Consider the following 27,824-nt stretch of genomic DNA (forward strand, 5'->3'; position numbering starts at 1 on the left):
TGGTCGTTGGCGACAATGATTAATACCTGAAACGGAGTTGTTGTCGAAATATTCCCAGAGCTATCAAAATGAAAATTGAAACTTGGCCAAACAAAAAAAAAAAAAAAAAAAAAAAAAAAAAAACCCTCTCAATTATTTTTGAGTTCAACTCATTTACACACGACAACGAATTCTTATCAGTCCTACCTCAGGAGAGCTTTTCGTGCGTTGTAGATTTGTTTTGAGAAATTTTCAAATTAAATCGAACGGCCCATACCTCCCCTATAAATAATAAAGTAAACAATCACTGAATTTAGTTGAAATTTTTGAGCGAAACGAAGAACGTGCTGACAGCAAAGAATTCGAAACCGGGAGTTGAAGGAAATTTAAAAACGAAAATTCTTGACAATTTTCATCGAAAAGTGTTTGTTTTTTGTATTTGACATCGAAATTTGGTGACCTCAAATAATTGGAAGCCGAAATGAAATTCGGTGTGTGGGCTTTATCATCAGCCCTTTTGGTGCTCTCCTGGAGCTACCATGCCGAGGCCGCCTGTGGTTATAAGGTATGAAAATGGGAGGAGAATGTGATATTTGGAAAATAATGAGAGAGAGGGAGTGTGGGGTTAATGGAATAGTGTAAACAAAATGCATAGATTAAAAATTTAAATAAAAAATTAAAACAAAAAAAATATTTTTTAAAAAATCCACCTTGTAAAAACTACTTGAAAAAATATTTTTTTAAAAAATCCACGTTGTGAAAAATTACTTAAAAAAATATTTTTTAAAAAAATCCACGTTGTGAAAAATTACTTGAAGAAATATTTTTTAAAAAATCCGCATTGTAAAAACTACTTGAAAAAATTTTTTTAAGAAATCCAAGTCGTAGGAATTACTTGAAAAAATATTTTCTTAAAAAATCCACGTTGTAAGAATTACTTGAAAAAATAATTTTTAAAAAATCCACGTTGTAAGAATTACTTGAAAAAATATTTTCTTAAAAAATCCACGTTCTAAGAACTACTTGAAAAAATATTTTTAAAAACATTCTCGTAGTAAGAACTATTTGAAAAAATATTTTTTTTTTAAAATCCACGTTCTGTGAACTCCTTCTAAAAATATTTTTTTAAAAATCCACTTTCTAAGAAATACTTCTAAAAATATTTTTTATAAAATCCACTTTCTAAGAAATACTTGAAAAAATCGTTTTTTTAGAAAAATCCACGTTTAAAGAACTACTTTAAAAAATATTTTTTTTAAATCCACGTTTTAAGAACTACCTTAAAAAATATTTTTAAAAACATCCACGTTGTAAGAACTATTTGATAAAATGTTTTTTTTAAAAAATCCACGTTCTAAGAAACACTTGAAAAATTTTTTTTTAAATCCACGGTCTAAGAAATACTTGATAAAACATTTTTTAAAAAAATCCAAGTTGTAAAAACTACTTTAAAAAAATATTGTTAAAAAATCCACATTCTATGAACTCCTTCTAAAAATATTTTTTAAAAAATCCACGTTCTAAGAAATACTTGAAAAAAATATATTTTTTTAAAATCCACGTTGTAAGAAGTGCTTTAAAAATATTTTTAAAAGCATCCACGTTGTAAGAACAATTTGAAAAAATATTTTAAAAATCCGCGTTGTAAGAGCTATTTGATTTTTTTTTTAAAATCCGCGTTGTAAGAACTTTTTGATTTTTTGAAAAATCCGCGTTGTAGGAACTTTTTGAAATCTAATTTTTAAAGAATCCACATTCTTTGAACTGCTTAAAAAAATATTTTTTAAAAAACGAACGTTCCTTGAAATACTTGAAAAAAATATTTTTTAAAAAACGAAAGTTTCTTGAACTACTTGAAAAAATATTTTTTAAAAAACGAACGTTCCTTGAACTACATAAACAAATATTATTTTATAATTTTTAAAAAATCCATGTTCTATGAACTTCTTCTAAGAATAATTTAAAAAATACACGTTCTATGAACTTCTTCTAAAAATAATTTTTAAAAAATCCACGTTCTATGAACTCCTTCTAAAAAAATTTTTTGAAAAATCCACGTTCTATGAACTTCTTCTAAGAATAATTTAAAAAATACACGTTCTATGAACTCCTTCTAAAAATAATTTTTAAAAAATCCACGTTCTAAGAACTCCTTCTAAAACTATTTTTTTAAAAAATCCACGTACTATGAACTACTTCTAAAACTATTTTTTTAAAAAAATCCACGTACTATGAACTACTTCTAAAAATATTTTTTTAAAAAATCCACATACTATGAACTACTTCTAAAAATATTTTTTTAAAAAATCCACGTACTATGAACTACTTCTAAAACTATTTTTTTAAAAAATCCACGTACTATGAACTACTTCTAAAACTATTTTTTTAAAAAATCCACGTACTATGAACTACTTCTAAAAATATTCTTTTAAAAAATCCACGTACTATGAACTACTTCTAAAAATATTTTTTTTTTTAAATCCACGTACTATGAACTACTTCTAAAAATATTTTTTTAAAAAATCCACGTACTATGAACAACTTCTAAAAATATTTTTTTAAAAAATCCACGAACTTTTTTAAAAATATTTTTTTTTTAAAAATCCACGTACTATGAACTACTTCTAAAAATATTTTTTTTTAAAAATCCACGTTCTATGAACATCTTCTAAAAATAATTTTTAAAAAATCCACGTTCTAAGAAAAACTTGAAAAAATATTTTTTTTTTAAAATCCACGTTCTATGAACATCTTCTAAAAATAATTTTTAAAAAATCCACGTTCTAAGAAAAACTTGAAAAAATATTTTTTTAAAAATCCACGTTGTAAGAACTACTTGAAAAAATATTTTTTAAAAAATCCGCGTTGTAAGAACTATTAAAAAATATTTTTTAACAAATTCACGTTCTTTGAACTACTTTAAAAAATCCACGTTTTATGCACAAATTTAAAAAATATTTTTTAAATTTCCGAATTCTAAGAACTACTCGAAAAAATATTTTTTAAAAAATCCACGTTCTATGCACAACATTAAAAAATATTTTTAAAATAGTAAAATTCTAAGAACTACTTCAAAAAATAATTTTTAAAAAATCCACGTTCTATGCACAACTTTAAAAAACATTTTTAAAATATCCAAATTCTAAGAACTACTTCATAAAATAATTTCTAAAAAAACCACGTTCTACGAACTACTCGAAAAAAATATTTTTAAAAAATCTAGGTTTTAAGAGCACTTCCTGCAATAATTTTTTTAAAACAATCACGTTGTAGGAACTAATTAAAATATATATATTAAAAAATCTCCAATTCACTTTTAGAAAATATTCTCATAAATAAATATCAGGTTTTGCTATAGCTCCCCTTGAATTTCTTTCATAAATAACTCCCCTTTGAACTTCTTTCAAGGCCTTGTAAATGACCCTCAAGAAAATCTACTCTACTTTCATTTGCTTGATTGCAGCCAATGGCAACGTATATATTTTTTTAATAAAGGCTTCTGAATAATCAAATTTTTATGAACTTATATTAATTCAACTTCTGGTAAACAATACCATAAATTTTGGTGTTTTATCTCCATCGACGTGATTTTTCGCCAATAGAATGGCAATCTAATCAATGAACCATTGTTGTTGGTTTTTCCTAAATATAATTATTTTAATCGTATATGGAGATATGGGTCAAACGTATAATATAGCCAAGCAATTTCACAAATTTGCAAAATTAGCATAAATGAGTCAGACATAAAAAAATCCAAATCTTTAAAAAAAATCCACGCCTGTAATGGATGAGCCTTGAAAAAATATTCTTTAAAAAATGCACGTCTGGGATGGCCCTTGAAAAAATATTCTTTAAAAAACCCACGCCTGGGAAGACCTTTAAAAAAATATTCTTTAAAAAACCCACGCCTGGGAAGACCTTTAAAAAAATATTCTTTAAAAAACCCACGCCTGGGACGGTCCTTGAAAAAATATTCTTTAAAAAATCCACGCCTGGGATGGCCTTTAAAAAAATATTCTTTAAAAAATCCATGTCTGGGCCTTGAAAAAATATTATTTAAAAAAACCACACCTGAATGGTCCTTGAAAAAATATTCTTTAAAAAAACCACGCCTGGAATGGCCCTTGAAAAAATATTCTTTAAAAAAACCACGCCTGGAATGGCCCTTGAAAAAATATTCTTAAAAAAAAAACCACGTCTGGGATGGCCCTTGAAAAAATATTTTTAAAAAAAACCACGCCTGAATGGCCCTTGAAAAAATATTCTTTAAAAAATCCACGCCTGTATGGATGGGCCTTGAAAAAATATTCTTTAAAAAATCTACGCCTGGGAAGACCTTTAAAAAAATATTCTTTAAAAAACCCACGCCTGGGAAGACCTTTAAAAAAATATTCTTTAAAAAACCCACGCCTGGGACGGTCCTTGAAAAAATATTCTTTAAAAAATCCACGCCTGGGATGGCCTTTAAAAAAATATTCTTTAAAAAATCCATGTCTGGGCCTTGAAAAAATATTATTTAAAAAAACCACACCTGAATGGTCCTTGAAAAAATATTCTTTAAAAAAACCACGCCTGGAATGGCCCTTGAAAAAATATTCTTTAAAAAAACCACGCCTGGAATGGCCCTTGAAAAAATATTCTTAAAAAAAAAACCACGCCTGGGATGGCCCTTGAAAAAATATTTTTAAAAAAAACCACGCCTGAATGGCCCTTGAAAAAATATTCTTTAAAAAATCCACGCCTGTATGGATGGGCCTTGAAAAAATATTCTTTAAAAAGTCTACGCCTGGGATGGCCCTTGAAAAAATATTCTTTAAAAAATCTACGCCTGGGATGGCCCTTGAAAAAAATATTCTTTAAAAAATCCACGCCTGGGATGGCCCTTGAAAAAAATATTCTTTAAAAAATCCACGCCTGGGATGGCCCTTGAAAAAATATTCTTTAAAAAATCTACGCCTGGGATGGCCCTTGAAAAAAATATTCTTTAAAAAATCCACGCCTGGGATGGCCCTTGAAAAAATATTCTTTAAAAAATCTACGCCTGGGATGGCCCTTGAAAAAAATATTCTTTAAAAAATCCACGCCTGGGATGGCCCTTGAAAAAAATATTCTTTAAAAAATCCACGCCTGGGATGGCCCTTGAAAAAATATTCTTTAAAAAATCCACGCCTGGGATGGCCCTTGAAAAAATATTCTTTAAAAAAATCCACGCCTGTAATGGATGGGCCCTGAAAAAATATTCTTTAAAAAATCCACGCCTGTAATGGATGGGCCTTGAAAAAATATTCTTTAAAAAATCTACGCCTGGGATGGCCCTTGAAAAAAAATATTCTTTAAAAAATCCATGCCTGGGATGGCCCTTGAAAAAATATTCTTTAAGAAATCCACGCTTGGGATGGCACTTGAAAGAAAATATTCTTTAAAAAATCCACGCCTGGGATAGCCTTTGAAAAAAAATATTTTTTTAAAAAATCCACGCCTGGGAAGGCACTTGAAAAAAAAGTATTCTTTAAAAAATCCACGCCTGGGATAGCCTTTGAAAAAAAATATTTTTTTAAAAAATCCACGCCTGGGAAGGCACTTGAAAAAAAAGTATTCTTTAAAAAATCCACGCCTGGGATGGCCTTTGAAAAAATATTCTTTAAAAAATCCACGCCTGGGATGGCCTTTGAAAAAATATTCTTTAAAAAATCCACGCCTGGGATGGCCTTTGAAAAAAAATATTTTTTAAAAAATTTACGCCTGGGATGGCACTTGAAAAAAAAAATTCTTTAAAAAATCCATGCCTGGGATGGCCCTTGAAAAAATATTCTTTAAAAAATCCACGCCTGGGATGGCCCTTGAAACAATATTCTTTAAAAATCAACGCCTGGGATGGCCCTTGGAAAAATATTCTTTAAAAAATCCACGCCTGGGATGGCCCTTGAAAAAATATTCTTTAAAAAATCCACGCCTGGGATGGCCCTTGAAAAAATATTCTTTAAAAAATCCACGCCTGGGATGGCCCTTGAAAAAATATTCTTTAAAAAATCCACGCCTGGGATGGCCCTTGAAAAAATATTCTTTAAAAAATCCACGCCTGGGATGGCCCTTGAAAAAATATTCTTTAAAAAATCCACGCCTGGGATGGCCCTTGAAAAAATATTCTTTAAAAAATCCACGCCTGGGATGGCCCTTGAAAAAAATATTCTTTAAAAAATCCACGCCTGGGAAGGCACTTGAAAAAAAAATATTCTTTAAAAAATCCACGCCAGGATAGGCCCTTGAAAAAATATTCTTAAAAAATAAACGCCTGGGATGGCCCTTGAAAAAATATTCTTTAAAAATTCTTGATAAAAAAATACATTTTATTTTCTTGTAATATTTTTATTGCTACACCAGATGTTGCGATAATTCTTATCAGCGAAATTGATTTCAATTTTCGATTTTTTTTCTGTTTCCTGCAGGCATGCCCCGCCTCAAAGGCCAACATGATAAATGTCCATTTGGTGCCACATTCCCATGACGATACGGGCTGGTTGAAGACCGTCGATCAGTACTACTATGGCAGTCGTAATGGCATCCAACATGCTGGGGTTCAATACATTCTGGATAGTGTCATAACCGAGCTGTTGAAAGATAAGAGCAGGCGGTAAGGAGAGGGGGAGGGAATTTTGAAAGAAAAAAAATATTTTAATTGACTACTTGGTTCTCTTCTGTCCCCCAGATTCATTCAAGTTGAATCGGCCTTCTTCTTTAAGTGGTACAATGAGCAAACAGCGGCGGTAAAAAAGAATGTCAAGACCTTGGTCGAGGAGGGACGTCTGGAGTTTACCGGTGGTGCCTGGAGTATGAACGATGAGGCCGCAGTCCACTATCAAAGTGTTATCGATCAGTTTACATTGGGCCTCAAGTAAGTATTTTTGGGGGAGGAGAGGAAATTTTTAAGGCAATGCAATTTTTAATTATTTTTCCGTTCCCCTCAGATCCCTGGCCGATACTTTTGGCAGCTGTGCCCGTCCCCGTATTGGCTGGCAAATCGATCCCTTCGGCCATTCCCGTGAAATGGCCTCGCTTTTTGCTCAAATGGGCTACGATGGCAATTTCTTTGCCCGCATGGATTACATGGAGAAAAATGCTCGCCTCAACAATATGACCGGTGAAATGATATGGAAGGCATCGGAAAATTTGGATGAGAGATCGGAAATTTTCACCGGAGTGCTGTATAATCATTATTCGGCCCCTCCCGGTTTTTGTTTTGATAACCTGTGTTCCGATGATCCCATTATTGATGGTGACAGTTACGAGAATAATGTTAAGGCGAAGGTGGGTGTAGGGAGGGTAGTGGGTAATTTTCGAAGAAATTATGAAATTTTCATATTTTTAGGTTGATGATTTCCTGACCTATATCAACAAAATGGGAACATATTATCGTGCCACCGATTTGCTGGTGCCCATGGGTGATGATTTCAATTATGAAAATGCTTATGTGAATTATAAAAACATGGATAAATTGATCAAGTGAGTATGGACCCCTTTAAAAATTAAAAAAAATAAATAAATAAAATATTAAAAAACAAAAATTCTTTCTAAAAGTATTTTTTTAAAAAAATTTTAAAAACGTCTTCAAAAAAAATTCTAAAAAATCCACGTTCTAAGAACAACTTGGAAAATATTTTTTAAAAAATCCAAATTCTGAGAATTAATTGAAAAAATATTTTTAAAAAAATCCACGTTTTAAGAACTACTTGAAAATTTTTTTTTTAAAAAATCAACGTTTTGAAAAAATATTTTTTTAAAAAATCCACGTTTTAAGAACTACTTGAACATTTTTTTTTAAAAATCCACGTTTTAAGAACTACTTGAAAATTTTTTTTTAAAAAATCCACGTTTTGAAAAAATATTTTTTTAAAAAATTCACGTTTTGAAAAAATATTTTTTAAAAAATCCACGTTTTGAAAAAATATTTTTTAAAAAATGCACTTTTTGAAAAAATATTTTTTATAAATTCCACGTTTTGAAAAATATTTTTTTAAAAAATTCATGTTATAGAAATTACTTGAAAAAATATTTTTCAAAAAATCCACGTTTTGAAAAAATATTTTTTAAAAAATCCACGTTTTGAAAAAATATTTTTTATAAATTCCACGTTTTGAAAAATATTTTTTTAAAAAATTCATGTTATAGAAATTACTTGAAAAAATATTTTTTAAAAAATCCACGTTTTAAGGACTACTTAAAAAAAAAAATTTAAAATTCACGTTTTAAGGACTGCTTAATTTTTTTTTTTAAATTCACGTTTTAAAAACTCCTCGAAAAAATATTTTTAAAAAAATCCACGTTTTAAGAACTACTTGAAGAAATACTTTTTAATAAATCCACGTTCTAAGAACTACTTGGAAAAATATTTTTTAAAAAATCCACGTTATATGAACTACTTGAAAAAATATTTCTTGAAAAATCCATGTTCTAAGAACTACTTGGAAAAATATTTTTTAAAAAATCCACGTTATATGAACTACTTGAAAAAATATTTCTTGAAAAATCCATGTTCTAAGAACTACTTGAAAAAATATTTTTTTAAAAAAATACACATTTTAACACACTGAAAAAAATAAATAAAAAATCCACGTTCCAAAAACTAATTGAAAAAACATTTTTTTAAAAAAATCCACGTTCCTTAAACTACACGAAAAATATTTTTTAAAAAAACCCAGGTTGAAAATAGTATATTTTTTAATTTTTTTTTTTAAATACGTTTTAAAAACAACTAAAGTAAATATAGTCTTTAAAAAATCAACGTTTTATATATAACTTTCAAAATATTTTCCAAAAAATTAAAAGTCTCTGAAGTAACTTTAATTTTTTTCTCAAATCCATGTCAGAGTTCTTGGGGATCATTCAAAAAATCGTATAAAATGTCCAAACTTAGAGTCCTTGGAGGGTCATTCAAAAGTCCTTTGAAAAAAAAAAAAAATATTCAAAAATTATTTGAACAATCTATGTTAAGAGTCCTTAAAAGTTCTTGGAGGATCATTTGAAAATGCTTTGAAAATTTTTACACAATTTTTTACACAATCCACGTTTATAACCCATAAAAAACCGCACATAGAATCCTTGTAGGATCATTCAAACATTCTTTGAAAAATTTACATTTAGAGTCCTTGAAGGATCACTCAAAATTTCTTTGAAAAATCCACGTTTTGAGTCCATATTAGATCATTCAAAAATTCTATGAACAATACATGTTTTAAGTCTTTACAAAATTTTTAAAAAATCACGGTTTGAGTCCTTAAAAAATTCTTAAAAAATCAAGGTTTGAGTCCTTAAAAAAATTTTAAAAATCCACGTTTTGAGCCCCTAAAAACTTATTTAAAAAAATCACGTTTTGAGTCCTTAAAAAAATCTTAAAAATCCACGTTTTGAGCCCCTAAAACTTCTTTAAAAAATCTACGTTTAGAGTCCTTGGAAGATCATTCCAAAAACAAATTTAGATTCCGTGAAGTATTTTTGAAAAATTCTTTAAAAATCCACGCTTAGAGTCCTTGGAAGATCATTCCAAAAACAAATTTAGATTCCGTGAAGTATTTTTGAAAAATTCTTTAAAAAATCCACGTTTATGGCGCTCGAAGTATTTTTAAAAAAATCTTTAAAAAATCTACGTTTATGGCGCTCGAAGTATTTTTAAAAAATTCTTTAAAAAATCAACGTTTAGAGCCCTCGAAGTATTTTTAAAAAAATCTTTAAAAAATTCCACGTTTAGAGCCCTCGAAGAATTTTTGAAAAAAAAAAATTAAAAATCCACGTTTAGAGCCCTCGAAGTATTTTTGAAAAATTCTTTTAAAAATCCACGTTTAGAGTACTTGAAGTATTTTTGAAAAAAAAAAAAATTAAAAAATCCACGTTTAGACCCATCGAATTATTTTTAAAAAAATTTTAAAAAAAAATCCATGTTTAGAGCCCTAGAAGTATTTTTGAAAAATTCTTTAAAAAATCCATGTTTAGGGCCCTCGAAGTATTTTTGAAAAATTCTTTAAAAAATCCACGTTTAGAGCCCTCGACGTATTTTTTCTGATTTTTTAATGCCCATTTAGAGCCCTCGAAGTATTTTTAAAAAAATTCTTTAAAAAATCCACGCTTGGAGCCCTCGACGTGTTTTTCTGATTTTTTTAATGCCCATTTAGAGCCCTCGAAGTAATTTGAAAACAAAAATCTTAAAAATATCCACGTTTCGAGTCCTTGAAGTATTTTTGAAAAATTATTTAAAAAATTCCACGTTTAGTATTTTTAGTGTAGTATTTTTAAAAAATTGTTTAAAAAATCCACGATTCGAGTCCTTGAAGTAATTTTGAATAATTCTTTAAAAAATCCACGATTCGAGTCCTTGAAGTAATTTTGAAAAATTCCTTAAAAAATTCCACGTTTAGAGCCATTGAAGTAATTTTGAAAAATTCTTTAAAAAATCCACGTTTAGAAGCCTTGAAGTATTTTTGAAAAAATCTTTAAAAAATCCACGTTTAGAGGCCTTGAAGTATTTTTGAAAAAATCTTTAAAAAATCCACGTCTGGAGACCTCGAAGTATGTTTGAAAAATTCTTTAAAATATCCACATTTAGAGCCCTCGAAGTATTTTTGAAAAATGCTTAAAAAAATTCCACGTTTAGAGCCATTGAAGTATTTTTTGAAAAATGTTTTAAATATTCGACCCCTCTCTTCTCCTCCAGATACGTCAATCAACGCCAACTGCAAGGTGGCAAAGTGAATGTCTTCTACTCAACCCCTGCCTGCTATCTGAACGCCCTCCACAACGACAACAAGACATGGCCTACCAAGACCCAAGATTTCTTCCCCTATTCCACGGATTGGCATACCTATTGGACGGGCTACTACAGCTCCCGCCCCACCCAAAAACGTTTCGAACGTGATGGCAATCATTTCCTACAGGTGGCCAAACAATTGACCACAATGGCGAACTTGACGACCACGGCGGCTTTTGCCAATCTCGATACCCTACGTCAGGCCATGGGCATCATGCAACATCATGATGCTGTAACTGGTACTGAGAAGCAACATGTGGCCCAGGACTATGATCGTATGCTGACCAAGGCCATTAATGTTGCCGAGACCAATACCCGTGATGCCTTGCGCAAACTTACCAATCTAACCAATGGTGAATTTGTCAGTTGCCTCCAATTGAATTTGAGCATCTGTGAGGTTAGCCAATGGAGTCCCAATAATTTGGTCGTAACCGTGGTCAATCCCTTGGCTCATCCCTCGACACAATATGTCCGAATTCCTGTGAAGAATGGTACCTACATTGTCACCGATGCAACGGGACGTCAAGTTAAATCGGATGTTGTACCAGTGCCTAAAGAACTGATTGACCTGACCCATTTGAGACCTAATGCCTCTCAACATGAATTGGTATTTTCTGCATATGCGGATAAGATTGCCAATTATTATATCAAGGTTCAGCCGCAACCACGCGAATTTGATGAAGAAATCCAAAGGAATGAAATTAAATTGCCCAAGAGATTCTTGAGACAGCATTTGACGAAGTTGGAGGTGGCGCCGGCCAGTGAGACAATTGAACCCATGGCTGTGGGAGATGTTGTGGTACAGAATTCGGTAAGTTTTTTTCCTATACAAATTTTTTAAAAAATCCACATTTAAGATGCTTGAAGAATCCTTTCAAAATTCATTAAAAAATCCACGTTTAAGATCCTTGAAGTATCCTTTCAAAATTCTTTAAAAAAATCGACGTTTTTAGATCCTTGAAGGATCCTTTAAAAAGTCCAAATTTAAGATCCTTGAAGGATCCTTTAAAAATTCTTTAAAAAAACCACGTTTTAAGATCCTTGAAGGATCCTTTAAAAATTCTTTAAAAAAACCACGTTTTAAGATCCTTGAAGGATCCTTTAAAAAAGTTTTAAAAAAATCCACTTTTAAGATCCTTAAAGGATGCTTTAAAAATTCTTTGAAAATTCCACGTTTAAGATCCTTGAAGGATATTTTAAAAAATCTTTAAAAAATCCACGTTTAAGATCCTTGAAGGATCTCTTAAAAATTCTTTAAAAAATCCACGTTTAAGATCCTTGAAGGATCTTTTAAAAATTCTTTAAAAAATCCACGTTTAAGATCCTTGAAGGATATTTTAAAAATTCTTTAAAAATCCACGTTTAAGATCCTTGAAGGATCCTTTAAAAATTCTTTAAAAAATCCACGTTTTAGATCCTTGAAGGATCTTTTAAAAATTCTTAAAAAAATCCACGTTTAAGATCCTTGAAGAATCCTTTAAAAATTCTTTAAAAAATCCACATTTAAGATCCTTGAAGGATCCTTTAAAAATTTTTTAAAAAATCCACGTTTAAGGTCCTTGAAGAGTCCTTTAAAAATTCTTTAAAAAATCCACGTTTAAGATCCTTGAAGGATCCTTTAAAAAAATCTTTAAAAAATCCACGTTTAAGATCCTTGAGGGATCCTTTAAAAAATTCTTTAAAAAATCCACGTTTAAGATCCTTGAAGGATCCTTTAAAAAATTCTTTAAAAAATCCACGTTTAAGATCCTTGAAGGATCCTTTAAAAAATTCTTTAAAAAATCCACGTTTAAGATCCTTGAAGGATCCTTTAAAAATTCTTTAAAAAATCCACGTTTAAGATCCTTGAAGGATCCTTTAAAAATTCTTTAAAAAATCCACGTTTAAGATCCTTGAAGGATCCTTTAAAAAATTCTTTAAAAAATCCAGGTTTAAGATCCTTGAAGGATACTTTAAAAATTCTTTAAAAAATCCCCGTTTGGGATCCTTGAAGGATACTTTAAAAATTCTTTAAAAAATCCACGTTTAAGATCCTTGAAGGATACTTTAAAAATTCTTTAAAAAATCCACGTTTAAGATCCTTGAAGGATACTTTAAAAATTCTTTAAAAAATCCACGTTTAAGATCCTTGAAGGATACTTTAAAAATTCTTTAAAAAATCCACGTTTAAGATCCTTGAAGGATACTTTAAAAAGTCTTTAAAAAATCCACGTTTTTAGATCCTTGAGGGATCCTTTAAAAATTCTTTAAAAAATCCAGGTTTAAGATCCTTGAAGGATCCTTTAAAAATTCTTTAAAAAATCCAGGTTTAAGATCCTTGAAGCATCGGTTAAAAAATCTACATTAAAATCCTTGAAGGATTTTTTAAAAATTCTTTAAAAAATCCACGTTTGGAATCCTTGAAGGGTCCTTTAGAAATTCTTTTAAAAATCCATGTTTGGAATCCTCGAAGGATCCTTTAAAAATTTTTTAAAAATCCACCCTTTAGATCCTTGAAGGGTTATTCAAAAATTCTCTAAAAAATAAATTCCCCCCTCTCCCTTTTCTTTGCAGCAAATCAAGTTGACCTTCAATAGCAATGGTATTTTGTACAACGTCCAAATGAACGGCATTTCCGAAGATATCACCCAGCAATTCTTCTACTACAAGGGTGCCTATGGCAACAATGCCGAGTTCAAGAATCGCTCATCGGGGGCCTATATTTTCCGTCCCAATGGCACTGAGATTTTGATTGGCACCAAAGCTAATCTGACCATTGTCAATGGCAGCCTGGTCAAGGAGGTGCATCAACGTTTCACCGATTGGGTGTCGCAGGTTATACGCATATACGAGGGCATTAATCGTGTCGAATTTGAATGGCTTGTGGGACCCATACCCATTCAGGATAATATCGGCAAGGAAGTCATCACTCGTTTTACATCGAACCTAAAGAATTCAGGAGTATTCTACACCGATTCGAATGGCCGTGAAATGTTGCGACGCGTACGCAATCAACGGGAGTATTTCAAACCCAATATGACGGAAAGTGTTTCAGGAAATTATTATCCCATTACCTCGCGCATTGCCTTGGAGTCGAGCACCAGACGTATGGCCCTGCTCAATGATCGGGCCCAAGGTGGCTCTAGCCTCAAGGATGGTGCCTTGGAGTTGATGTTACATCGTCGCCTGTTGCGTGATGATGCCTTCGGTGTGGGTGAGGCCCTCAACGAAACTGTCAACGGCAAAGGTTTGGTGGCCCGCGGCAAAGTCTATCTCATGCTCAGCACCGTGTCGAAGATAAGCACCACCAATGAACGTCTGGCTGAACGTGAAATTCATTTGCCATTCTGGAAATTCTTTAGCAATGCCACCAAGGCCACCAATAAGGTTTTACCACGTATTCCCACCTTTACCTCACTGCCGATTGGCATAGATGTCCTAACCCTGGAACCATATTCGACCAATGAACGTCTCCTGCGTTTGGAATATTTCTTCAATAAAAACGAGACATCCAGTTTGACATTTAATATTCGCAGCATATTCGATGCCTTGGGTGGTACGGAAATCCGTGAAACCACCTTGGATGGAAATTTGGCTTTGGGCAGCATGAACCGCTTCAAATTCCACCCAGATGGCACTGTACCCAAGAAAGTTGAGTATTACAAATCGAAGCATACTCCTTTGGCGGCCGTTCAAAAGGATGCCGTGTCTAAATTCCAAATTACCATGGATCCAATGCAAATTCGCACCTTCATTGTTAAGTGGAAATAAATTCGAATTCATTTTAGGATTCAAAAATAAATTTTAAAAAAATTTCAGGACTACAAAAAAATGTTTTTTATTTAAAAAAAAAAAAATTAAAAAAAAAAATTATTTAGAGCATTATTCTTTAAATATTTATTTCATCAAAATACCGAAAATCGGGAGGTACCGTTACAGGGAGGCTATACGAAGACGTGAACCTGCACGGACAATTTTCTGTCCTAGGCTGTAATATCCATTTCGGCTGTAATATCCATTTCAACTACCAAATTTGAAACAATTCCGGAGAATAATGTCGCTTAAAAGTAAATAAGCGAAGAATGGCTCGTAACCTGAACATATCGCAATATTCCATTCGGTTTAGAGATGGCCGTCCGTCTGTGGAAATCACTCTAGCGTCCGAATGAAATGAAGTAGGTTGATAAAATTTTACTCAAATGTGTATTATGTCTGCAGGACTCTTGGTATTGAATGTAGGCCATGTAGGTCCACGTCTTCATATAGCCCCCATTTAAAGGTACCTCCAGATATTCGGTATTTTGATGATTTAAGGAACATTATTTACAGGAATTGTTTCAAATTTGATATTTGAAGTTGAAAATAGATACTAAATCCCAACACAGAAAATGAGCCATGTAGGTCAACGTCTTCGTATAGCCCCCATATAACGGTACCTCCCGGTATTCGGTATTTTGATGATTTTAGCGACATTATTTACCGGAATTGTTTCAAATTTGGTATTTGAAGTTCGAAATAGATACTACATCCCAATATAGAAAATTAGCCATGTAGGTCCACGTCTTCGTATAGCCCCCATTAAACGGAACCCCCGATATTCGGTATTTTGATGATTTTAGCGGCATTATTAACCGGAGTTTTTTAAAATTTGGTATTTGAAGTTCCAACGGGATAGTACAGCCTAAGACAAAAAATGGGATATGTAGGTCCCCGTCTTCGTATAGCCCCCATTTAAAGGTACCTCCCGATATTCGGAATTTTGATGATTTAAGCTACATTATTTACCGGAATTGTTTCAAATTTGGTATTTGAAGTTAGAAATAGATACTACATCACAACACAGAAAATGAGCCATGTAGGTCCCCGTCTTCGTATAGCTCCCATATAACGGTACCTCCCGATATGCGGTATTTGGATGATTTTGAGAACATTATTTACCGGAATTGTTTCAAATTTGGTATTTAAAGTTCCAAAGGGATAGTACAGCCTAAGACATAAAATTGTCTGTGCAGGCCCACGTCTTCGCATAGCCCCCATTTAAAGGTACCTCCCGATATTCGGTATTTTGATGATTTTGGCGTCATTATTCACCGGAATTTTTTCAAATTTGGTATTTGAAGTTCGTAATGGGTACTACAGCCTATGGCAGAAAACTGATAGTGCAGGTCCACGTCTTCGTATAGCCCCCATTTAAAGGTACCTCCCCATATGCGGTATTTTGATGATTTTAGCGACATTATTTACCGGAGTTGTTGAAAATTTGGTATTTGAAGTTCGTAATAGATACTACACCCTAAGACAGAAATTTGTCTGTGCAGGTCCACGTCTTCGTATAGCCCCCATGTATATGTACCTCCCTATATTCGTTATTTTGATGATTTAAGCGACATTATTCACCGGAATTGTTTCAAATTTGATATTTGAAGTTCCAAAGGGATAGTACAGCCTAAGACAGAAAATTGTCTGTGGCAGTCCACGTCATCATATAGCCCCCATATACCGGTACCTCCCGATATTAGGTATTTTGATGATTTTAGCGACATTATTTACCGGAATTATTTCAAATTTGGTATTTGAAGTTCCAACGGGATAGTACAGCCTAAGACAGAAAATTGTCTGTGCAGGTCCATGTCTTCGTATAGCCCCCATATAACGGTACCTCCCGATATTGGGTATTTTGATGATTTTAGAGACATTATTACACGGAATTCTTTCAAACTTGTTATTTGAAGTTCGTAATGGATAGTACACCCTAAGACAGGAAATGGGCCATGTGGGTCCACGTCTTCGTATAGCCCCATATATCGGTACCTCCCGATATTCGGTATTTTGATGATTTAAGCGATATTATTTACCGGAATTGTTTCAAAATTGGTATTTAAAGTTCGTAATAGATACTACATCCTAACACAGAAAATGACCCATGTAGGTCCACGTCTTCGTATAGCCCCCATATATCAGTACCTCCCTATATTCGATATTTTGATGATTTTTGCGTCATTATTCACCGGAATTGTTTCAAATTTGGTATTGGTTGTACGTAATATATACTACGGCCACAGACAGAAAATGGGCGATGTAGGTCCACGTCTTCGTATAGACCCCATATAACTGTACCTCCCTATATTCGGTATTTCGATGATTTTAACGACATTATTTACCGGAGTTGTTTCAAATTTGGTATTTAAAGTTCGAAATAGATACTACATCCCAGCACAGGAAATGACCCATGTAGGTCCACGCCTTCGTATAGCCCCCATATAACGGTACCTCCCGATATGCGGTACTTGGATGATTTTGGGGACATTATTTACGGGAATTGTTTCAAATTTGGTATTTGAAGTTCGAAATAGATACTACATCCCAACACAGAAAATGAGCCATATAGGTCAACGCCTTCGTATAGCCCCCATATACCGGTACCTCCCGATATTCGGTATTTTGATGATTTTAGCGAATTTATTTACCGGAATTGTTTCAAATTTGGTATTTGAAGTTCGAAATAGATACTACATCCCAACACAGAAAATGAGCCATATAGGTCAACGCCTTCGTATAGCCCCCATATACCGGTACCTCCCGATATTCGGTATTTTGATGATTTTAGCGACATTATTTACCGTAATTGTTTCAATTTTGGTATTTGAAGTTGGAAATAGATACTACATCCCAACACAGAAAATGAGCCATGTAGGTCCACGCCTTCGTATAGCCCCCATTTAAAGGTACCTCCCGATATTCGGCATTTTGATGATTTCAGCGACATTATTAACCGGAATTGTTTGAAATTTGGTATTTGAAGTTCGAAATAGATACTACAACCCAACGTAGAAAATGAGCCATGTACGTCCACGCCTTCGTATAGCCACCATTTAAAGGTACCTTCCGATATTCGGTATTTTGATGATTTTAGCGAAATTAGTCACCCGAATTCTTTCATTTTTGGTATTTGAAGTTCGTAATGGATACTTCAGCCGGTGACAGAAAATTGTATGTGCAGGTCCACGTCTTCATATAGCCCCCATTTAAAGGTACCTCCCGATATTCGGTATTTTGATGATTTTAGCGACATAATTTACCGGAATAGCTTCATAATTGGCATTTAAAGTTCGTTAGATACTACGGCCAAAAACAGAAAATGGGCCATGTAGGTCCACGCCTTCGTATAGACCCCATATAACTGTACCTCCCTATATTCGGTATTTCGATGATTTTAAAGACATTATTTACCGGAGTTGTTTCAAATTTGGTATTTGAAGTTCAAAATAGATACTATATCCCAGCACAGAAAATGAGCCATGTAGGTCCACGCCTTCGTACAGCCCCCATATAACGGTACCTCCCGATATGCGGTATTTGTATAATTTTGGGGACATTATTTACGGGAATTGTTTCAAATTTGGTATTTGAAGTTCGTAATGGATACTACATCCCAACACAGAAAATGAGCCATATAGGTCCACGTCTTCATATAGCCCCCATATAACGGTACCTCCCGGATATTCGGTATTTTAATGATTTAAGCGACATTATTTACCGGAGTTGTTTAAAATTTGATATTTGAAGTTCGTAATAGATACTACAGCCTAAGACAGAAAATTGTCTCTGCAGGTCCACGTCTTCGTATAGCCCCCATATAACGGTGCCACCCCATATTCGGTACTTTGATGATTTTAGCGACATTATTTACCGGAATTGCTTCAAATTTGGTATTTGAAGTTCGAAATAGATACTACATCCCAACACAGAAAATGAGCCATGTAGGTCCACGTCTTCGTATAGCCCCCATTAAACGGTACCCCCCGATATTCGGTATTTTGATGATTTAAGCGACATTATTTACCGAAATTGTTTCAAAATTGGTATTTAAAGTTCGCAATGGATACCAAAAACAGAACATGGGCGATGTAGGTCCACGTCTTCGTATAGCCCCCATATAAAGGTACCTCCCGATATTCGATATTTTGATGATTTAAGCGATATTATTTACCGGAATTGTTTCAAAATTGGTATTTAAAGTTCGTAATAGATACTACATCCCAACACAGAAAATTAGCCATGTAGGTCCACGCCTTCGTATAGTCCCCATATAACGGTACCTCCCGATATTCGGTATTTTGATGATTTAAGCGACATTATTTACCGGAATTTTTTCAAATTTGGTATTTGAAATTGGAAATAGATACTACATCCCAACACAGAAAATGAGCCATGTAGGTCCACGTCCTCGTATAGCCCCCCTATATCTGTACCTCCTTATATTCGGTATTTTGATGATTTAAGCAACATTGTTTACCGGAATTGTTTCAAATTTGGTATTTGAAGTTCGTAATGGATGCTACGACTAAAGACAGAAAATGGGCCATGTAGGTCCTCGCCTTCGTATAGCCCCCATATAACGGTACCTCCCGATTTGTGGTATTTTGATGATTTTAGCGACATTATTTACCAGAATTGTTTCAAATTTGGTATTTGAAGTTGAAAATAGATACTAAATCCCAACACAGAAAATGAGCCATGTAGGTCAACGTATTCGTATAGCCCCCATATAACGGTACCTACCGGTATTCGGTATTTTGATGATTTTAGCGACATTATTTACCGGAATTGTTTCAAATTTGGTATTTGAAGTTCGTAATGGATACTACAGCCTAAGACTGAAAATTATCTGTGCAGGTCCACGTCTTCGTATAGCCCCCATATATCAGTACCTCGCTATATTCGGTATTTTAATGATTTAAGCGACAATATTCATCGGAATTGTTTAAAATTTGGTATTTGAAGTTCGTAATGGATGCTACAGCCTAAGACAGAAAATTGTCTGTGCAGGTCCACGCCTTCGTATAGCCCCCATATAACGGTACCTCCCGATATTCGATATTTTGATGATTTAAGCGACATTATTTAACGGAATTGATGCAAATTTGGTATTTGAGTTTCGTAATGGATACTACAGCCTAAGATAGAAAATTGTCTGTGCAGGTCCACGCCTTCGTATAGCCCCCATATATCAGTACCTCCCTATATTCGGTATTTTGATGATTTTATCTACATCATAAACAGATTTTTCTTCAAGTTTCGCATTTAAATATTGTAATAACTTATGACAAAAGTTGTCTATGCAGGTCCACGTCGTCGTATAGGCATTCGGTATTTTTAAGATTTCAAAAGAATTTTTTACAGATTTTATTTTTTTATTTATTTATTTATTTATTTATTTTTTTTTTTTTTTTTTGGAAATTGCCAAATTTGTACCAAATGGTTGAGGGTCTTAAAAGTTCGGCCGATCCGAACTTACAGCTTTTTACTGGTTAAAATTAAAAGAGAATTTTTTAATAATTTTATTTTTTGAAAATTTCCATATTCATTGCAAATGGTGGAGGGTATTCAAAGTTCGGCCCGGCCGAACTTAGCTGTTTTTTACTTGTTTTTATCTCACCCTGTATTGCCTTACCTCAAATTTCCGATCATAAAAAAACTTCCAAAATTAAATGACAAGGAAAAAAATCTATTTCTTTTATTTTGCAATGCTTTTCATTTTAACAACAAGTCGACAAAGAGAGGCCAATTTCTCGCGCTCTCTCTCTCTCTCTCTGACTCTCTTAAAAACAATTTGATAAAGAGTTAAGCTCTTAGAGTAGTTAGTGTAAAGAGATTTGGTGATAAATATAATTTGTTTAATTAATTAATTAATTCTTTAGAAGAATATTAACATAGCTGTAGATCTAGACTACCCTATAAATATAAAAAAATAACTATTTTTTAAACATTTATGTGCGTATGAAATTTACTACAAAAACAAAAATTTATAAAAAATTAAGAAATTTAATTGAGCAATATTTTTTTAGTTTTTCGATTTCTGTTTTTGGATCAAAGGCACTTCCTTAGAATGTAAAGAGCAAATATTTCCTTAAAAAAAAATTAACTAAAATTTTATTTTGAGCTAAACTATGTTTCCTACTCTCCATATGGCTTAAGACTAACACCTAAAGCAAGCGAAAAATGTTCGATAGGAGCAGGGGGAAATTTTTCTTCTCTTCCTCTCTTGGGATTTGAGTGAAGGCTCCAACCCATGTTGATATTTTCCCCCTGGCCCCTTGGATAAGACTTAAAATTATTTCCTTAAAAAAATTATATTTGATTCCCATTCACAACAAAAGGCAATAAAGGCACTTAGGACCCCCCTCAAACTGGGGTGGGATAACTGGTCAATTGGTCTATTTTAAAAATCGGCATCCCAACCGGATAGTTCATCTGGTGGCTCATTTGGATCACAGGGGAACTTATCAAAGTAGCAGGTGTCTGTGGGATGGGCAATGGGTCGCACAAAGGGTGGTATGAGCAGCTGGTCCTGCAAGCCATCCCAATCAAAGCCCAGGAACCATCTAGAAAAAAAAAAGTTGGAAATTAAAAATTCAAGGCTAGGAGGCCCCTCTTTCATTTCATACTTATGTTTTTTGATATCTTGTATGCCACCCTTTTGATAGCCCAAACGTTCGGCAGGGACATCACGACATAACTTCTTTATTAGCTGCACCGCTGAGCGGGACATGCGCTTGGGAAAGTCAATCATATCAATGCCCTTGAGGATGATGTTATAGGTCTTCATGGGATCATTGGCGGCAAAGGGTGGTCTAAGAACAAAAAAAAAAAAAAATACAAATTATTTCCGATTTCTAACAGGGCTTGGCAATCCTGACTTACGTTCCATTCAACAGCTCATGAATCAAAATACCCAAGGCCCAATAATCCACAGCCCGATCATGACCCTTATTCAATATAATTTCAGGGGCCACATATTCCGGGGTACCACAAAATGTCCAGGTTTTACAGCTATTGCCAATGTATTTGGCAAAGCCAAAGTCCACCTGAAAAAATCCCATAACATTTACCCCAAACTTCCACCCAAGTAAACCCTTCCCTTCCCCACTTACCAACTTCACATACCCCCTCTCGTCCAACATCAAATTCTCCGGCTTCAAATCCCTATAGATAATACCCTTCGAATGCAAATACTCAAATGCCTGCAGCACGCAGCCGATTATAAACTGGGCAGCGTTTTCATCGAAACAACCGCGATCCCTTAGCATTGTCCAAATTTCACCACCCATACAGGCCTCGAGCAGCATATACACGTATTTTTCATCACGGAATGTCCGATAGAGACGGCATATAAATGGTGAGTTGCAGGTCAGCATAATCGTTCGCTCAGAGAAGACATGCTCTTCCTGTTTGGTATCGACAATGTGCCGTTTCTTGAGACACTTGAGGGCAAATGTGTCCACACGGTCTTGGTGATAGGCCTTGACCAGTTCCACTCGCCCAAAACCACCAATACCCAAGGTGGCAATGACCTCCAAATCGGTCAGCTGCAGATCGGGGAATTCTGAAAATAGAGAATTGGAAAAATTTAGATGTAACCTACATTTAAGCTATGAGGGGAGCGGTAGTAATTCATAGTCAAATTCAGCTAGTCTGCATACACTCTCGGACCCGCTAGCTCAACGGTACAGATAATGTGACCTGCCATATTTTCGGCACAGAAAGCTACGTCAGCCAACTTAACGCTCCAGAAAGCCAGGCTCGCCAAGTTATCAGCACAGAGAGCCAGGCCAACAATCTCATCGATGCAGAGAGTTAGGCCAGGCCGCTCTTCGGTGTAAAGAGTTAGTTCCGCCAGCTCATCAGTACAGAGGATTAGGCCAACAAGTTTATTGGTGCAAAGAGCTTGGCTCTCTAGCTCATCGGTGCTTAGAGCCTAGCAAGCCAGTTTGTCGTACGATGTTCCTGACCAGCCAAATTGTCAGTTTAGAGAGCCTGGTTAGCCAGCCCTTCGGTATAGAGAGACAGACCAGCCAACTCTTCAGAAAACAGATTAAGGTAGGTCAGCTTATATGTCGATCAGATAGATCTTCGGTACCGTGCATTAGACCAGCAAGATATGTGGTACAAGAAGTTAGTCTTGCCAACTCTTCAGTGCAGAGAGTTGGGCTAGCCTCTTCGGTACAGTGAGTTAGGCCCGCCAACTTGTCGGTACACAGAGTTAATCCAGCCAGCATATCTGTACAAAGAGATTAACCAGCTAACTCTTCAGTATGTAGAGTTATGCCAGGTAGATCTTCGGTACATTGAGCCATGGCCGCCAGATCTCCATTACAAAGAATTAGGGTAGTCAACTTTACGGTACAGAGAATTAATCCAGCCAGCATATCTGTAGAAAGAGATTGGTCAGCTAAGTCTTCAGTATGTAGAGTTATGCCAGATAGATCTTCGGTACATTGAGTCAGGACTGTCAGCTCACCGGTTCAGAAAGTCAAACCAGCTATCTTGTCAGTGCAGAAGATCTGGCTTCCTAGCTCATCAGTACATAGAGTTAGGCCATCCAGCACTACCGCCCAGTGAGTTAGTTCAGCCTGATTATTTGTAGAAAGAGCTTGGCCAGCCAGCTCTTCAGTAGAGAGAGTTGGGCATGACAGATCTTTAGTATATTGAGACAGGCCAGTCAGCTCAACGGTTCAGAAAGTCAAGCCAGCTATCTTGTCAGTACAGAAAATCTGGCCCCCTAGCTCATCTGTACAAAGAGTTAGGCCAGCTAGCACTACCGGCCCGAGAGTTAGTCCAGCCAGATTATTTTTAGAAAGAGCTTGGCCAGCCAGCTCTTCAGTACAGAGAGTAGGGCGTGACAGATCCTCAGAACATTGTGATAGGCCAGCCAGATCTTCGATGCATTGAGTCAGGCCAGTCAGTTCATAGGTTCAGCAAGCAAGGTTAGTTATCTCGTCAGTATAGAAAATCTGGCCTCCTAGCTTATCTGTACATAGAGTTAGGCCAGCCAGATCTTCGCTACGGAGAGTTAGTCCTGCCAGCTTTTCTGTTCAGAAAGTTAAACCGGCCAGCTCTTCGATACGGAAAGCTAGGCCTGCCAGCTCTTCAGTACAGAGAGTTAGGCATCACAGATCCTCAATATATTGAGACAGGTCAGCCAGATCTTCGATGCATTGAGTAAGTCCAGTCAGTTCATAGGTTCAGAAAGCAAGGTTAGCTTTCTCATTAGTACTGAAAATTTGGACTCCAAGCTCATCTGTACAAAGAATTAGGCCAGCCAGATCTTCGGTACGGAGAGTTAGTCCTGCTAGATCTTCCTTTCAGAAAGATAGACCAGCCAGCTCTTCGATACGGAAAGCTAGGCCTGCCAGCTCTTCAGTACAGAGAGTTAGGCATCACAGATCCTCAATATATTGAGACAGGTCAGCCAGATCTTCGATGCATTGAGTAAGTCCAGTCAGTTCATAGGTTCAGAAAGCAAGGTTAGCTTTCTCATTAGTACTGAAAATTTGGACTCCAAGCTCATCTGTACAAAGAATTAGGCCAGCCAGATCTTCGGTACGGAGAGTTAGTCCTGCTAGATCTTCCTTTCAGAAAGATAGACCAGCCAGCTCTTCGATACGGAAAGCTAGGCCTGCCAGCTCTTTTGTACAGAGAGTTAGGCATGACAGATCCTTAGTATATTGAGACAGGCCAGCCAGATCTTCGATGCATTGGGTTAGGTTCAGAAAGCTAGGTTAGCTATCTCGTCAATATAGAAAATCTGGCCTCCCAGCTCATATGTACAAATAGTAAGGCCAGTCAGATCTTCGATACAGAGAGTTAGGCCAACCAACCCTTCGGTACAGAGAGAATATCCAGCCAGCATATCTGTAGAAAGAGCTTGGTAGCTCTTCAGTTGGTAGAGTTATTCCGATTCAGTTGGTAGAGTTATTCCGGTCAGCTCTTCAGTACGGAGCCAGTCAGGCTTGACAGATTTTCAGTACAGTGAGATAGGCGCCCCCAGATCTTCGGTACAGTGCGCCAGGCCAGACAGCTCATCGACGCAGAAAGAAAGGCCTTCTATCACTGCAGTACAGAAAATCTGGGCACCCAGTTCATCTGTAAAAAAAAGTTACGACAGCCAGAATACAGAAAGGTAGACCAGCAAGCTCTTCGGTACAGGTAGTTAGGCCAGCCAACTCCTCGGTACGGAGAATTAATTCGGTCACATATCTGTAGAAAGAGCTTAGCCAGCCAGCTCTTCAGTACATAAAGTTAGGCCAGTCAGTTCTTCGGAACAGAGAGTTTGACCAGGTAACTCTTTGGTACAGAAAGTCAGGCCAGCTATATCGTCAGTACAGAATATCTGGCCACCCAGCTCATCTGCAGAAAGAGCTTGGCCAGTCAACTTTTCGGTACAGAGGGCAGCCACCACTTCAGCACAGAGAGTTAGGCCTGTCAACTCTCTGCAAAGAATTAGGCAATCAAACTTGTCTGTGAAGACTATGTAACCTGCCATTTCGCCGATAGAGACTCAGTGGCCGTCCAGCTCTCCAAAACAGGCTTAGGAGCCGGTCAGCTTATCGCCACATACTCAGCGGTAGTTTGTCGGAACAGATTCAGCGGTCGACCATATTTTTTTCAGAGTAAATTTTCCGTACAGACTCAACGGAATGACATCTTGTCCCTACAGATTCATCAGACAGCCATCATGTCTCCACTAAATAAATGGCCTGTCAGTTTACCGACGTCGACTCAGTGTCCCGACGGTTTGTCCACACGAACTCTGTAGTCAGCTAACTTGCCCATACTGATTCTGTAACCAAGCAACGTGTCGTACAGTATCTCAGCCTATCCAGTTTCGTTCGCAGTGGGTGCCTTTGATCCGGGTCAGCTGGACCATACAGACTCCTTGGCCACCATATTCACCCCTACATACTCCCCAGCATATCCCCTTTCCAACTTACCTTGCTGAACATTAGCGCCAAATATCTCCTTCGTTTTCTCGGCATGTTTCATGGCCAAGACACGATTTTCATCGCCATAGTTTTTCTCCTTCAGTTCGCAGAGGTCACCAATTAAATGGGTAAATGAATCTCTATCCAGAGTCAGGCATTCAACACCCGGAGCCATGGCAATGATGTTGGCCGTGCGCTTGTCTTCGTTGATCAAAGCTTGCTCGCCAAAATAATCACCACGCTCCAGGGTGCGTATCTCCTTCTCCTCACCGGCAGGAGTAAGTTTCTGTGTCACCTTCACTGAGCCTTGGGAGATGAGGAAGAAGGTATCGCCGCTGGCTCCCTGGCGTATGATGTAGGTCCCTGCGGGATAAAATTCCTGGGAGGGAGATGGAAAATTAAGCATTGATTTCAAGGGATTTTTTCTGGGAACGCAAATAAAACTTACCACCTCCAAGACATCGGCAATTTTGGCTAGAATCTCCTCGCTGAGATTCTTGAGCAGGGGAACGGACTTCAGGAAATTAACACTGTTCTCAATGCGTTGCATGCCGGTACGCATCATGATCTGTTGGAAAATACGACGATCCAAAACCCAAACTCTGGCATCGGATAGCACCCGCACCGAAGCTGTGCGCGTGCAGTTATAGAGTATGGCCAGTTCTCCGAAAGCCTTGCCGGGACCCATAACGCCCAACACTTTGCCATTCTTTTCCACCTCAAATTCACCCTCTGCCGAAACATAGAGATGCGCACCCACCTCTCCTTCACGTATCACAAATTTACCCTTTGGAATGCTTACGGAATACATCGAATCAACAAGCTCTCGTACCTGCGAGGCGTCAATGTTTTTGAGGAAATCATTGTCCATGATGGCATCCTTGATTAGCTGTTTACTGGCAAAATCCTTGTCATACTTCGGTATGGGTACATTGATATTCTGCTGCATTGAAGTCTCACAACTTTCACCCGATACACCCTGTTTCTTGAGCACCGGCTGGCTAGAAGCTAAAGCTAAGATTTTATTTTTTACGGCACCACCTGCAGCACCGCCGTTTGTTTCGGGATTTTCTGCCTTCGGGGAATCTTTGGATTCCTCTGGATTACGTTCAGCCGGTGTCCAGGTTTCAGAAGTTGTACCAGTGGAAGCTGAGCGCGATTGACACGATTGATATTGTTCCGAAATGGAAGAGTCAACGGAACTGCCATTGCTGTCCGAAGAGACTTTGGTATCTGTCGACGCTGTCGCTGGAGTTTGTGGAGCTATTTCGGGTATGACAGGGATCCGTGGATCCAATAGTTTTCTGCATTTCTCACACAAGCGTTCATGGGTACTGCTAATGTCGCTGCACTGTATGGGCTGTGGGACAATAAAGGAACGATGCACCGTGGGCGAGGGCGGCTGGAGTAGCTCATCATGGGCCAATGGTATGGGATTTGTGGTCTGTTGCAGAACGCTCTGAAGAGGGGAGAAAAATAAACAAAAAATGAGTTACTTTGTGGTAAAGGAGGCTTAAATAATTTGGAAAATATAAAAAGTTTCTGAAATATATAAGTTGGGAGAGAGAAAGAGAGAATTTTCATAGAGAGAACATTTTATATAGCAGAACGGAAATTAAGTATTATATAGATAAACTTAGAAAAATAAGTCTTATACTACGTATAGATACGAGGAACTAATGTCAGCCGTAAGGTATTGAAATATTGTTTAAGGAATTGACGAATTGAATTGCCAAAAGTTGGACAGTCAGTGAACGACAGGCGAACAGTGAACATCGATCGACGGCAAGTGACTAAAGCAAAATTAACCGAATATCCATCCTGGAGTACTTTTCCAGGTCTATAAGTCCTGAATCTTTGAATCCCTGTATCATCCTTAGAATCCTTGTAGATCCTGCTGAGATAAACTTAGAAAAATAAGTCTTATGCTAAGTATAGATATAAGGAACTATTGTTGGCCATAAGGTATTGAAATATTGTTTAAGGAATTGATGAAAATATAATTGAATTGAATTGCCTGAGAATTAGGACAGTCAGTGAAAGGCAGGCGAACAGTGAACATCAATCGACGGTAACTGACTAAAGTAAAATTAACCGAATATCCATCCTAGAGTACTTTTCCATGTCTATAAGTCCTGAATCCTTGAATCCCTGTATCATCCTGAGGATCCTTGTAGATCCTGCTTGATATAAACTTAGAAAACTAAGTCTTATGCTAAGTATAGATATATGGAACTAAATGTTCGATTCATTTAAGTAAAGTAGTAAATTAACCTGAAGTAGGTCTCCAAGTTCTGAATACCTCT

The 27,824-nt window shown here is 35.8% G+C and overlaps 2 protein-coding genes across 3 annotated transcripts in view; one reads left to right on the forward strand and one right to left on the reverse strand.

The window, feature by feature from the left end:
• Positions 1-301: 301 nt before the first annotated feature.
• Positions 302-14,525, forward strand: LOC101894618 (lysosomal alpha-mannosidase). The gene is made up of 7 exons (XM_005189929.4): positions 302-544; positions 6,426-6,610; positions 6,686-6,871; positions 6,945-7,284; positions 7,346-7,479; positions 10,682-11,585; positions 13,328-14,525. The coding sequence occupies exons 1-7, from the start codon at positions 461-463 to the stop codon at positions 14,522-14,524; spliced, it is 3,030 nt and encodes a 1,009-aa protein (XP_005189986.1). The 5' UTR covers positions 302-460; the 3' UTR covers position 14,525.
• Positions 14,526-20,609: 6,084 nt separating this feature from the next.
• Positions 20,610-27,824, reverse strand: part of LOC101894351 (mucin-2) — a 105,338-nt gene continuing 98,123 nt past the window's right edge. For both annotated transcript variants that reach the window (XM_059129529.1, XM_059129528.1), the window contains 6 exons: positions 25,967-26,977; positions 25,528-25,897; positions 21,688-22,139; positions 21,458-21,621; positions 21,202-21,387; positions 20,610-21,138 (listed from right to left, as the gene is read on the reverse strand). In XM_059129529.1, the coding sequence (XP_058985512.1) occupies positions 20,976-21,138; positions 21,202-21,387; positions 21,458-21,621; positions 21,688-22,139; positions 25,528-25,897; positions 25,967-26,977 (2,346 nt within the window). In that variant the 3' untranslated portion in view covers positions 20,610-20,975. The remainder of the gene's footprint in view (positions 21,139-21,201; positions 21,388-21,457; positions 21,622-21,687; positions 22,140-25,527; positions 25,898-25,966; positions 26,978-27,824) is intronic.

This window comes from Musca domestica, unplaced genomic scaffold (assembly GCF_030504385.1).
Source record: "Musca domestica strain aabys unplaced genomic scaffold, Musca_domestica.polishedcontigs.V.1.1 62, whole genome shotgun sequence".
In the NCBI taxonomy this organism is placed as follows: Eukaryota; Metazoa; Arthropoda; class Insecta; order Diptera; family Muscidae; genus Musca; species Musca domestica.

Coding starts and splice junctions, on each gene's coding strand:
- LOC101894618 (XM_005189929.4), top strand. CDS start 461: ATGAAATTCGGTGTGTGGGCTTTATCATCAGCCCTTTTGGTGCTCTCC. Junction 7,285..7,345: donor AGAATAATGTTAAGGCGAAG/GTGGGTGTAGGG, acceptor TCATATTTTTAG/GTTGATGATTTCCTGACCTA. Junction 11,586..13,327: donor ATGTTGTGGTACAGAATTCG/GTAAGTTTTTTT, acceptor TTTTCTTTGCAG/CAAATCAAGTTGACCTTCAA.